At 44.6% G+C, this 14,338-nt stretch overlaps 1 protein-coding gene across 1 annotated transcript in view; it reads left to right on the forward strand.

The window, feature by feature from the left end:
- Positions 1-3,012: 3,012 nt before the first annotated feature.
- The window catches only part of LOC136587754 (integrin beta-3-like), a 69,251-nt gene continuing 57,925 nt past the window's right edge, over positions 3,013-14,338 (forward strand). Inside the window, exon 1 of the mRNA XM_066586512.1 lies at positions 3,013-3,179. Coding sequence (XP_066442609.1) covers positions 3,119-3,179 — 61 coding nt within the window. The 5' untranslated portion in view covers positions 3,013-3,118. The remainder of the gene's footprint in view (positions 3,180-14,338) is intronic.

Below are 14,338 nucleotides of genomic sequence, written 5' to 3' on the forward strand. Positions count from 1 at the left end.
AGAAAAAAGGGTCTGCTCCTTTATAGAAACAGCGCCACCCTTGTCCATCCACAGTATTGCACCTCATGTCCACTTACTTAAAGCCACACTCTTGTCTTGGAACAAAATTCTGTACAGGGACCAGAGGGGAGAGTTATGATACCATACTATTTCCATCCTCTGCCCTGTTTTTGGTCTTCTAAGATGGCACGGCTGTATCAACCCATGGGTGCCATCACAGCACAATTGCTTAGTTCTGCTATTGTATTTGTGGTATGAGCTTGGTTCTGGTGCTGTATTTATGCGCCGAGCTTAGTGCTGGTGATGCATTTCTGTTATGAGCAATGTTCTGAGAGTGTATTTTTGTACTGAGCTTGGTTCTGGTGATACATTAATGTTATGAACTTGGCTCTGATGATGCATTTATGCTATAAGCTTGGTTCTGGGAGTGTATTTATGTACTGAGCTTGGTTCCAGTGCTGTACTTATTTACTGGACTGTTCTTGTGTGTGTGTGTGTGCTGCTACTTTTTGCACATGTAGAATACAGCAGACCAGGCAGATTGCCTATCAGTGCAATATATATTGTTTTTTACTGATGACCACGGGAAAACGCCCCCCCCCCCCCCGACAATTTCCAAGGTGTGATGAGGATGACACTCACACCTTGCAATAATTTTGTAAATTCCCCTCTTCCCCTTCCCCTTTCTGCAGAATTATATTAAGCTTTTCCTAAGTTATCAGACCCTTTCCAAACTTCCTCTATGTTAAGCTCGTGTCACATTGTGGCCTCTGCAACAAATTATCACCTAATAATCTCTTCATGCAGAACTTGTATATCCTTTTTTAGTTTCCTCGAAAAACATTAAAGTGTTATCTGAGGGTGGCATACACCATATAGAAATGTTCTATAGAGCAGTTTAAGAAAAGTGTCAGTCTTAAATAAAAGTGCTGTAATTCATTGGTGTACATATGTACAAGTTGCACAACCTATAGCAGATGTCAAAAGGAGTCCATATGATGGTTCCGGGTTTTGCCCCCTGGACAGAAGAGACTGCCCTTGACCATATTCACCATCCCTAGTTTGCTAAAAATGTACTTGGAGGATTGAGTCCTGCACAGGTTCTCCCTACCTAGTCTTAGGGGAATGAGACTAACCAGGACTGGTTCCTTCTTCTCCCAGGGCCCCATAGCATTTGTACGGTCTTCTTCTATGTACACTCTTAGAGGGGTTGTGCCAAGTTGTAAAGTTATCCTGGCATGACTTTATGATCGGTGGGCTTCATCCACTGGGGCCAACACCGATCACAAGAACAGAGGTCTAGTCAGTCCCCAAGTGAATGGAACAGAGGTGAGCCGGTGCTCTATTCACTTCAATGAAAGCACCGGAGATTGGCAAAGCGCTTGAACTAGGTCATCTCCAGCACTGTCACTGAAGAGAATGGAGCAGTGGTGCGCTTGTGATACCTCTGCTCTATTCACTTGGGAATGGACCAGACCCCTATTCATGCATTCGGTGTGGGTCAATGTGGACAGACCCCATCAATCATAAAGTTACTCCCTATCTTGTGGATAGGGGATAATTTTATAACTTGACACAACCCCTCTAATGAATTGTATATGAGATGTGGAGCCTATATACACTGAATGGTCACTTTTTTAGAGACACTCATCCAGTAGTCATTCCTTCCTTCGGCTTTCAGAATAGCGGCGATTCATCATGGCGTTCATCCACAGAGGTCAGAGGACCTAGGGTGTGCAAGAACATACCCTCCACACCATTGCGTCACCTCCACCAGCCCGAACTGTTGACACCTCGATGAGTAAGAGCTCATTGATTCATACTGCTTGTGCCAGCATGGGAAATTTGGATTCAGCTGACCAAGCAACATTTTTAATTTGGTCAATAAAACAATTTTTGCGCTCTTTTGCCCACTGGAGTTTCGCCTTTCTGATTCTCTTAGACATCAATCGCACTGGAACTGGTTGTCTGCTGTTATAGCCCATCTGTGCTAGGGAATAGAGATGAGCGAGTATACTCGCTAAGGCACATTACTCGAACGAGTAGTGCCTTAGCCGAGTATCTCCCCGCTCGTCTCTAAAGATTCGGGGGGGGGGGGGAGCGGGGAGGAACGGAGGGGAGATCTTTCTCTCCCTCTCTCCCCAGCGCAACTCACCTGTCACCCGCGCTGGCCCCCGAATCTTTAGAGATGAGCGGGGAAATACTCAGCTAAGGCACTACTCGGTCGAGTAGTTATCCTTAGCGAGTATACTCTCTCATCTCTATTAGGGAATGATAAGTTGTGCATTCAGTCATGCTAGCTGGAGCACCAGCATTGCAGTCAGCTATTGCTTCCTTGACTATACAACATCTGTTCATCAGAACGATTCCTGACATCCTCTTCTGACCCCTTTCTGTGATGAGTTGTTTCTGTCCACAGGATTCTCTGGGTGATTTTTCTTGTTCACAGAATTCTCGGAATACTCTCCACATCGCTGCACAAGAAAACCCCCATGTGGTTGGCAGTGGCATCCTGGTCCAGCTAGTCTAGCACCGATGACCCAACCTCGGCTCAGATTGCTAGATTTTCCCATCTAATGTGGATTCACGCTGACACTAATCCACGGAAAAGCTTTCACGTGATTTATGCCGCACTTCGGGGGCATGGGGATAATTTCCACACAGGGAAGCGCCAATCATGAAATGGCTGGAAGCTCTAACAAAGTCGCCATTCAGTGTATATGTTTTATCCAACAGCCTCCACAAGCCCTAATCCGGCTCTGACATCACATCCTGGAAAAGTACATGATTTTGTAAGCGAACACCTAATTTTGCATTCATATCTAGTGTTACAAAATCAGTTTTATATAATTATTCAAGAGGGGAATATAACAAATGAACGTCTTACCTGCACTTTATAAATTAGCCAGAGGGAGGCAGTGGAGAGCAGATGAATTCTCCAAATATAAGGGGTCTATTAAGAACAAGTAAAGGAGTTGTAGGGTGTGAACAAGGGAGGAGTTGGGATGACTAGAGTTGGTACTTACACTCCAGCGCCCAGCTGACTGTCAGCATACAAGCTGGTGGGGGGTTCCAGGAGACTGTACCGAGCTGCCCCCCTCCCCAATTCTGGGTGATAATGGTGTCCCTTATGTACAGAGGTCTGCTGCTTGTATTATGGGTCTCTTCTACAAGTTGTGGTAAGTGGACAGAGAATCAGATGTGGACTTTGATTTATAGCCCTAGAGATCTGTGTATGTCCCTGCAGCTGGTAACTGCAGAGGTAGATTGTAAGCTCTTAAGGTTAGGGGAATGTGCAGTATATTTATTGCTTCCCCTGCTTGTACAGTGCTGGGGAATATATATACGGCGCTATAAATAAGGGATATTACTATCTTGTAGAACAGTGATCTGCAACTTGTGTTTCTCCAGAGTTTGAGAAACTACAGGTCCCAGCATCTTGTGTCATACTGGGAGTTGTAGTTCCACAACCTCCCCGGTTACTAAAGGTAGTATTACTAAACATGATGTTGGGAGTCGCAGCTGCACAAGAGCTGGAGATAACACGGTATCTTGGAAGCTGTAGTTCTACAACCACTAGATGTGTCAGTGTATGCTGGGAGTTGTAGTTCTACGACCACTAGATGTCTGAGCGTATGTAGATTTATAACAGTTACAGGTGTCACAGAAAGTTGGAAGTTGTCACTTCACAACAGCTGGAGATGTCAGGGTATCCTGAAAGTTTTGGTTCTGCAACAAGTAGAGGTGTCAGTGTATGCTGGGACTTGTAGTTCCAACATAGCAGGAGAAATTACAGTATGCTGGGAGTTGTAGCTTAATAACACAGATGTCACAAAAAGGTGGAAGTTGCCGGTTCACAACAGCTGGACATGTTAGGGTATGCTGAGAGTTGTAGTTCTACCAACACTAGAGGTATTAGGGCATGCTGAGAGTTGTAGAACGAGTGAACAGTCGCCACCAGTAGCTATAGAACTACATAAGATGTAGGATAGATAGATAGATAGATAGATAGATAGATAGATAGATAGATAGATAGATAGATAGATAGATAGATAGATAGATAGATAGATAGATAGATAGATAGATAGATAGGAGATAGATATGAGATAGATAGATAGATAGATAGATAGATAGATAGATAGATAGATAGATAGATAGATATGAGATAGATAGATAGACCTCAGATCCTATCTATCTATCTATCTATCTATCTATCTATCTATCTATCTATCTATCTATCTATCTATCTATCTATCTATCTATCTATCTATCTATCTATCTAGGAGAGCAGCATACATATACATACACACACAGTATATAGGCTTGTACAGTTATGTCTCGTGCCCCGAGACATATGTTTCTATACTGTGTGTCATTCCTTGGCAGGGCTCCATGTCCACTTGAGAATTTGCTTTAATTTGGAGAACATTTCCACTCATGAGTGATGTCAGGTCTACAGCGCACATACACCCTGTTCCTACAGGATACTCCACTGGTTTTGCCTTAAATGGACAGTTACATGTATGGGATGACCCGAGAAAATAATCCAAGTATCGTGATAGGAGAAAGACCCTCATCCTGGTACATCACCGCACAGTAGTATAGCCATACCTCCCAACATCTGAGTGTCCACTCGCGGAACACTTTTAAGCCCGAACCCAAGGAAGGCACACTTTTATGCTAATTTGCTCAGGCTCCACTGACTTTCGCAGTACAATCCCACAAACATTGGGACGATTATGAGGAATGGGTGTATTGAAGGCTGAGTGTCGGCGCTCCAAAAATAGGCCAAAAAATAGACGCGTCGATATCTGATCAGTTCTGAAGACTCTTGCTCGGTCACTTGGTGGCTGACAACTCAGACCTGTCGTAGGGAACACTTCTACATGACACACTGTCACAAATATGTCTAATGTCATTCATTAACTCCTTAGAGACCTGGCTGTATAGGACCCCCAGGATGTGTCATGTATCACTGATTTATGGTGTGTGCCAAGAACACCAACGTTCAAAGCACACAAGTAAATCAACCACAGAATGCTGGAAATAGAAGTTTTATTTTTTGTCATGACCAAGTCAGAGTCCTGATCTTAAAGGGGTTATACGGGGACACTTTTTTCCCCCAAAGTGACTCAGTCTGCTCTAGTAATATACACTTTCTCCACTCCTTTGCAGCTTTTGTTCTGCCACTGCTCAGTCCCTGCTGGTCTTCACCTCTGGGTGCAGGGAGTCAGCAATGACATTACCAACCCCAGGGCCATGTGACCACTACAGCCAATCACATGGTCCAGAAGTGAAGATTGGCAGGGACCAGGTAGCAGTAGAACAAAAGTTGTGTGGAGGGGGAATGTTGAGTAGATCTTCTTGTGTGTTAAAGGGTTAATCCTGGCTCAGCAAATTATCCCCATAACCACAGGATAGAGGATAACTTGCTGATTGGTGTGGGTCCGACTGCTGGGACACCTACCGATCCTGAGATATCATCCATGGTTTGTCCTAAGGTTTCGACAGTGCTGGCTGTACATGTGTGCCACCACTCCATTCACTTTAATGCTACCGCTGGGGATTGAGGGGCACTTGAACTCAGCTATCTAAGGTAGTCCTATTGAAGTGAATGAAGTGGTGGTGACTCTTCAGGACACGCTGGGGATGATATCTTGGGATTGTTTGCAGTCCTAGTGGTCAGATCCCCACTGATCAGCAAGTTATTCCCTATTCTGTGAGTAGGTGCTAACTTACTGAGATGTGATTACTCCTTTAATAGACCAGGTAGTTTTGAAAAAATGAATGTACCCAGATAACCACTTTAACCCCATGGAGATGCTGTTTTATGACCTAAAGAGGGCTGAGCAAGGAAGGCATCCCAGAAATATTGATGAACTGAAAGACATTTGCAGGAACTAATGGTTCAAAATTCCTCCGCAACATTATGCAAATCTTATTAACAGCTACAGGAAATGTTTGGTGAGGGCAATTGCTGCTAAATGGGATCAATAGGTTTATTAAATTCAAGGGTTCACTTACTTTCTCCTCCTGCACTGTGGACTTCAATGTGCTCAATAAAAGGCACAAATGATACAACCGTTTGTGTACTATTAGTTATATTGCATTTGTCTATACTTGTGACTTAGGTCTCCCTCACATGGGTGTATTTGCATTGCAGAGTCCACCTCCAGACTCCGCAGCAAATACAGCCCATAGTATTCAATGGCAAAATGCCATTTCATCTCCACGAGCGGAAATCGATTTGATTTTCTGCTCACAGAGAATAAATCACAGCGTGCTGTGATTTTGTGCGGCTACGCACCGACGGCTTCCATTTAAGTCAATGGAAGTCGTCTGTCCCGCGGAACTTCCGCAATGAGCACTGCGCATGCGCGACTGAGTGCCAGCCAGCACATCCACAGCTTGTGCAGAAGCCTTTGGACAGGTAAGCTGGGGTCACCGGCCAGGCAACGGGTCGAACTCCGCAGCAGGAATCCCCCAGTAGTAATAGTGACCCACATAGTGGCCACAATAGTAACAGTGACCCCCATAATTGTTGCAGTAGTAAAAGTAACCCCCATAGTGGCCCCAGTAGTAATAGCGACCCCCTGTTGGCCTCTGGCTGGGCAGCATCTCTACATACTTTCCACTCACCCAACCCGCAGCTACGGTCTGGAGGCAAGTTAGCGGTCTGTGACTGATAGCGTACAGGACAGCGCACACGGACACGTGCGACTATATTCATTCCGTGAGCCTTGTGTTTGACATGTGTACTGCGGCACTATGTTGCTCTATTGTTTATTTTGGTTATTGTGTTGCAACACAATTTGTTACATTTTGCCCAAATGTGTCAGAAATGTCAGTAAAAGGCTGCTAGAAAAGATGTGGGAATGTACTTCCGCCACTTGGTGAGAGATTTGTGAATACCGCATGTCACGCAGCGCAGACAGATCTGTGGTCCGCAGTACTTGGCTGTTTCTTCGTACAGTTCTGCATCGTCAGGATGTTGCACAGCTCGTCATATTAAAACCACCTGACTCCGCGCACCATCACGTAGTCTGATGCCAATCCCCAGAACCCCCGGACACCCTCAGGAGGTGATTATAGCTCCTCTATGTGCATTGTGTAACGTCTGAGGGCTGATTATAATTACTCATGTCCTAATCCCACATATATAATGCACTGAGCTCACAGCGTCCAACCCCACCGTGTCACGCTAGATGGGGAATTAGGTAGATAGAAATCTGCTGCAGCGGTAATCTTGTAGCTCCACCACTGACTTTATGGGCTTGGGAGTACCAATCAGGGGCAGACAACAGCTGCTATGTAGTCCAACAATTAAGGGGGCCCATAACCACTCAGACATTAGTTAGTGATGACGATGGACAAAGGAACAGTGTCGCTGTTCTAAGTTGAACTATAGAGACCCATAATTACCCCGGCTGTGTGCATTATTGCGTCTCTTATACATTATTGCTGTAATGCTTTTTTCATATACTGTGATGTCATGGCGAGCTGTCTTTTGTGCCTTGTGCCTGTACTGTGACATCACTTTTTATCAACTCTATAATGTGAAATCATTTGTACTGTGACATCACTGTGTTCCATATGCTCTTAGTGTGACATCAAAGTGTTCATTATCCCTGTACTGTGACATCACTGTGTGCATTATCCCTGTACTGTGATATCATTGTGTGCATTATCCCTGTACTGTGACATCACTGTGTACATTATCCCTGTACTGTGACATCACTGTGTGCATTATCCCTGTACTGTGATATCATTCTGTGCATTATCCCTGTACTGTGATATCATTCTGTGCATTATCCCTGTACTGTGACATCACTGTGTACATTATCCCTGTACTGTGACATCACTGTGTGCATTATCCCTGTACTGTGATATCATTCTGTGCATTATCCCTGTACTGTGACATCACTGTGTACATTATCCCTGTACTGTGATATCATTGTGTGCATTATCCCTGTACTGTGACATCACTGTGCTCCATATGCTTTTAGTGGGATTATTATTCCTCTACTGTGACATCACAGTGTTCATAATCCCTGTACTGTGATATCACTGTGTTCCATATACTTTTAGTGGGATTTTTATTTTTTTACTGTGTCATCACTGTGTATACTATCCCTGTACTGTGACATCACTATATACATTATCTCTGTACTGTGACATCATTGTGTGCATTATCCCTCTTTTCATACATTACTTCATAAATTAGGTCTGTGTATCATAGAGACTAAAATAATCACAAGCCTTTTATGTTCTGAACTTACTAATGAAGGTAGTCATGGTTGATTAAGGCCCCATCATATGTTTTGCAATGGAGCCCCCTTGGTTACACCCCTGCTTAACTCCTTGATTGCAATACACCTTTTTACTGACCTCATTAATGGGCTTTAAACCTGCTCATACATCTTTTTAAGGTGGTGGCTTGCCTGACTACTGATTACTGACAGTGAGGCTTTGTTCCCACAAGCGTGTATCGGCCCGCCGTTTTCACAGTCGGACGATATACGCTGTGATCTGATGCATTGGATTCCAATGCATCTGATCGCATGGCCATATTTCCGTGATGTTAAAGTGCCCAACCGGCCAATAAAGCGCCGGGCGTTTTTATATCGGACCCAAAAGATAGTCCTGGAACTATCTTTTGAGCCGGAATACGTCGGCCGCTGCATGGGAGCCAATGACAGCGGCCGGAGAAGGGAGGTGGGAGGGAGTTTAACAGTGTGACTGCTAAACTCCCTCCCTCTTCTATCCTCCCCTCCAGCTGATTGCAATGAGAGGGGGAGCTAAGCTCTCACCCCTTGTTCGCAGCCAGCAATAGGAGAAGATGGGATGGGGCGGCGCTTAGCTCCACCCCCGTCCTTCCCATTGCAATCAGCCGGAGGGGAGGAGAGAGAAGGTGAGCCGACGAGGGGGAGGGAAGGGGCAATGGCATGGCGGCCTCGGCGTATATGCGCCGGGGCCCATGGCATCTGAACGGGCGCACAAACGTTAGATTTGTGCACCCGCTCACGAGTTTTAACTGCTCAGATTGAAGCTTATATCGGCCAGCCGTGAAAACGGCGTCCGATATACGCTTGTGGGAACAAAGCCTCAGGCTCCTGCTTTAACAGCCAGGAATGGAGAAATCTCAGATCCTGGTAGTTTAACTCCTTACATGGCACAATCAATGGCAACTGCATTATGTAAGCAGATGACAGGGAAAGGGGAACCCCGCAGTATGATTGCAAGTTACCAATGGGTTCTTATGGCAGCCGGACACCTGACAAACGCCTCCATGTCTGCCATATAACTCAGACTATTAGGCCCCGCCTCCGGCAGAGTCTAGTAGGATGCTGTCATAGGCTTAGTAGAATGCACTACATAAGTAATGCAGTGTACTATCCTAGCAATTGAATAATTAAATCTTCCAGTCCATTTAAGGACTAAAAAACAGTGTTAAATAAAACAATAAAACTAAATTTTAAGAAAAAAATCCACTTTAACAAAAATATTAATTTTTATCCACAAAAGCTATGAAAAGCAGCACGTAATAGGTATTACCGCATTTGTAATAATAATCAATTATATTTGTATAGCGCCAACATATTCCGCAGCGCTTACATAGACGGGGAATACAGAAAGACAAAAGTACAAAAATTACAGAACCACGGTTACATAGTAATCAATTGATGGAAACAATAGGGGTGAGGGTCCTGCTCCAACGAGCTTACATACTACGAATAGTGTGGTGAAACAGAAGGTAAAGGGTCTGGAGATGTGCACGGTTTTGCGAAGTGTAGAGTGAGGGATGCTATACACAAACAATGGTCAGACGTTTAGCCGTGTGCCAGGCGAATCGGTATGACTGCAGGAGCGGTTTATGATGGCTAGCAGGGATTGCAGTCAGTAGGTCAGGGAGCATGTTATCAGGCGGAGTACAGAGGGGTTTGTTTAGGGAGTGCCGTATACCTCCCTGAAGAGGTGCGTTTTTAGAGCACGCCTGAAGTTCTGCGAGTCCTGGATTGCTCGGGTAGCCTTTGGTAGTGCGTTCCAGAGGACCGGTGCTGCTCTGGAGAAGTCTTGGAGGCGGGAATGAGAAGTTCGAATTAAAGGGGCGCTCAGTCTGGTTTCATTAGCAGAGCGGAGAGCCCGGGCTGGTTGATGGATTGAGATGAGGGAGGCAATATAGGGGGGCGCTGCGGAGCGGATTCTTGCGATGAACCAGATAAGGAAAATATACCGTTATTTATCAAGTATGGTGAACGCTGTAAAAAAGTAATGCCAGAATTGCAATTTTTTTTTTGTTTGCTTCTCAAAAAATGAAATACAAAGCAATCCAAAAGTCAAATGTACCCCAAATTGGTACCAATAAAAACTACAACTCTTCCTGTAAAAACCAAGCTGTCATAGAGCTCTATTGCCAGAAAATCTCACACCCCATTATGCCCTTTATACAACTCCTCTGGGCAAACAGAGACATGCATGCTCTCCCACAGACTTGAACTCATCATTGTGACCCAACATCTCAGATCACAATGAAATACCATAGAAATGGCGAAGCTATAATGAAGAAAACAAAGGCTGTGGAGAAAAGGGAAACGGGAGCGGGCGGTCAGGTCAGTTGTGGGCATAGGAGTCATGTAAGAGGAACGTGGAGTATGCGACCTTCATCTCTATTAATGTTTATTTGCTTTGAACATGCAGAGAGTGATTGCACAAGGTCTGGTGTGCTGCGGTATTTTGGAAAGGAAAAGACCTATCAGAATAAGCCTTGTACATACAGTATGTCCTATTTACCCCTTATGGACACAACCTATTGTGGTGATAAGGACGTGATGATTTTGAGGGGATTTTCATCTTCACTCTTCAAAAGCCAGAACTTTTTTTTTTAGGTTTTTCCACTTTTGCGCAATAAAAACGCTTTTTTAAAAATTTTTTTACATTGTTGCCTTTAAAGTCGTAAATAAGGAAGATGCAAATAAGGAAGCTTTGCATATGTTACGCAGAGGAGCATGCATGGCCTTATAAGTCTCCTCACTCACCTTCTAGGTGTCTCCACACCCCTTTTGGGTGCTCTCCTTGGGGAGAGAAGACACCCCTCCCGATTCAAAGTCGCATAACTTTTTTATTCTTCCATGGACGGAGCTCTGTGAAGGCTTATTTTTTGTGTGACAACTTGTAGTTTTTATGGGTACTAGTTTGGGGTACATACGGCTTTTTTGATCACTTTTAGTTCATCTTTTTTGGGAGGCAAAATGAACAAAATAAGCATTATCTTAGCGATCCGAGCTTCTGTGGTTCAAGCCCCATACGGGGACATAAAAAAATGTAATAAAAAACTAAAAGTTGTGTAAAAAATAACAAAAAAACCTCTTTGTACACTTTCACGTTTGTATAAAAATAATTTTAAAACCCACATATTTGGGATCATATCCGTAATGACCTGTACAATAAATTAAACAAGCTAATTATTCTGCATGGGACAAACTGTAAAAAAATAAATAAAAACAGGCAAAATGCTTATTTTGTTCATTTTGCCTCCCAAAAAAATGCAATAAAAGTGATCAAAAAGAATGTAGCCCAAAGTATACCAACAAAAACTATAGCTCATTGCGCAAAAAAACAGCCCTTATAGAGCTCCATCCATGGAAAAATAAAACAAATGATGTGACTTTGAATGCAACAATGTAAAAAGAAAATGATTTAGAAAAAAAAACGTAGAAAAAAAATGATCGTATCATTTATGCTGCATAATCAACGCTGTAAAAAAATGGGAGAATTGATGTTTTCTCTCCCTGCCCTCCCAAAAAATTTATGAAAGTTTTACAATACATTATATGTACCCCAAAATGGTACCAATAAAAGTTACAGGTTGCCAAGCGAAAAACAAGCCCACGTAAGGCCATGTCGACGGAAAAATAAAAAGTTATGACTTTTGAAGAGTGGAGATGACAATCGCCCAAAAATCGTTGCGTCTTTATTGCCAAAATTGTCTGTGTCCTTAAGGAGCTAAAGGGGTTTTCCAGCACTAGGATATTGATGGCACATCCTTAGTATCAGATCAGTGTGGATACTCCACTCAGCCCTCAGGATACTACAACCAGGGACTGGCAGGCAGATTATGGATCAAGGTCGGATCTTGGCACTCCAGAGCCAGGGGGTTGTGGAAAGAAGCCAAGGCACACACCGGTTTAGTACCAGGGCTGACGACAGTGACCGATGCTGGCATCGGATTCACGCTCACCATGAATATGACCACAGGGTTTCCCTAGGCCCGGCCCTGTTGCTTCCCATCCACAGGAGAAACCCACTCAATGATTCGGTGCAGTTTAACAGGCATCTTCCCTCAGGAACAAGAGCAGGACAGGGTTCTAGTGCCACGACAGTCCTGGGGACTTCCATTCCACCCCATAGGTGCAGCACTCGTCTTTAGTCAGACGTTGACTTTCTCTAAACCAGAGCCTGCTTAGCGGGCAGAACCAGCTCTCTTTACCAGTCACCTCCAGACCTAACACCAAAGTCTTTTCTTAGTTATGCCTATGCCTACCATTCCTGCTCGTGGCACCTTATCACCAGTCCATGCTCCAGTCCTGAGGACCCTTACAATTTATGAACATTGCACAATACGTCAGCAATTATTTAGATCCGGAAAACCTCTTTAATCATTTTAAAGCATTTTACGTCTCTTGGTGAATCTAATACCATATAATACAGAATAACTTAACTAAGGGTTCCCTGATATTTTAGGGATCACTAGCTTTGGGCACAGGAGTGCAGGGAACTTGAGTCTGTCAATGGTGAAAAAAAAGGTTTCGGGGCTTCCTTTGCAAGCCGGAAGAGAGGCGCAGATGGCGGGCTGCTATGTAGCTGAAGTGAGCTTGTGTGTGCTGCTCTTCCCTACGGGACATGAGCAGAGTGCCTGCACTACAGACTGTTTGAGGCTTTCTCTGCTGACACGCATTCTATAGGGGTCATCAGCGGCCACCCCCAAAGAAACATATCCTGTGGCTTGTGTGGGGACTACAGCCGCCGGTGTACGGCCTATAATGAAGCGGGAAGCAAGAGACTGCTTTCTTGGATAATTTGAACCATAAGCTGCGTGGCTGCACTCAGGGATACTGATAACTACCATCCTCTGGACTTTGTGAACTAACTTAAACTACTGAGAATTCTACAGTCGAAAATGACCTGGCTCCATTTATTGTTCCCGAGACAGAGGACTTGTTGTATTTCTCATATTTTGCCCGAATCAGCCCAAATTTCTAAGAGCTGTTTTTAATAAAAGTTTTAAGCATCATATAATGTCTGACTACATGAGCTTTCCTGGATCCCACTTTCAAGGGTGTTCTATAATGAGACTGAGCACCGCCCCATAACCCGACTGTTACGTTTGTGTGTGCAAATAGCACCAGGCCCACACGAACGTGACCCAAAAACACGGGTTAGGGGAAACTGACCCTTTGATGCAGGGAAGATGACTTGGCCCTACCTACAAGCAGAGCGATCACCTCTTTAAAGGCAGCCCCACACTGGAACCTCGGCCCTGCTCTCTCTGAAAGGGTGACACTCGCAACCAGACGGAACTTACACATTAAATGCACAAACTCACTTACCACACAACCTCACACACTAAAGCTGAATATAAAAGCGAGGGATTAGTTTGTACATTGGCCAATGAGCTTAAGCTGCAAGGCCAGGTCAAGGCTCCTTGTGTCTTGCAGTCCCTACTCTAGCAAGACACTAAACAGGCAGCACAGGACACTACCCACACAGCAAGCTGCAAGCTGACCAGACACTACTAACACAGCAAGCTGTAAGCTGACCACACACTACCTACACAGCAAGCTGCAAGCTGACCACACACTACTCACACAGCAGATAAGGCTGAGGAAATACAGCTTCCTAATTGCAGAGGGGCTGGGTAATATATTTTCCCTCAAACCCAGGGGATTGGCTGACCTGAACAACCACACCCAGCCAGCTCAATTAACCCTCACCTGTGCAGGTGTGCTCCTGGAACCATGTAAAACAAACTCCAGCAGCACAACCTAACACCGACCTAGTGGCCCAAGCCCAGTCATGATAGCTTAAAGGGGTTGTCCCGCGGCAGCAAGTGGGTCTATACACTTCTGTATGGCCATATTAATGCACTTTGTAATGTACATTGTGCATTAATTATGAGCCATACAGAAGTTATCAAAAGTTTTATACTTACCTGCTCCGTTGCTGGCGTCCTCGTCTCCATGGTGCCGACTAATTTTCGGCCTCCAATGGCCAAATTAGCCGCGCTTGCGCAGTCCGGGTCTTCTGCTGTCTTCAATGGGGCCGCTCGTGCAGAATGCCG

The sequence above is a fragment of the Eleutherodactylus coqui genome, chromosome 13, assembly GCF_035609145.1.
Source record: "Eleutherodactylus coqui strain aEleCoq1 chromosome 13, aEleCoq1.hap1, whole genome shotgun sequence".
Taxonomy (NCBI): Eukaryota; Metazoa; Chordata; class Amphibia; order Anura; family Eleutherodactylidae; genus Eleutherodactylus; species Eleutherodactylus coqui.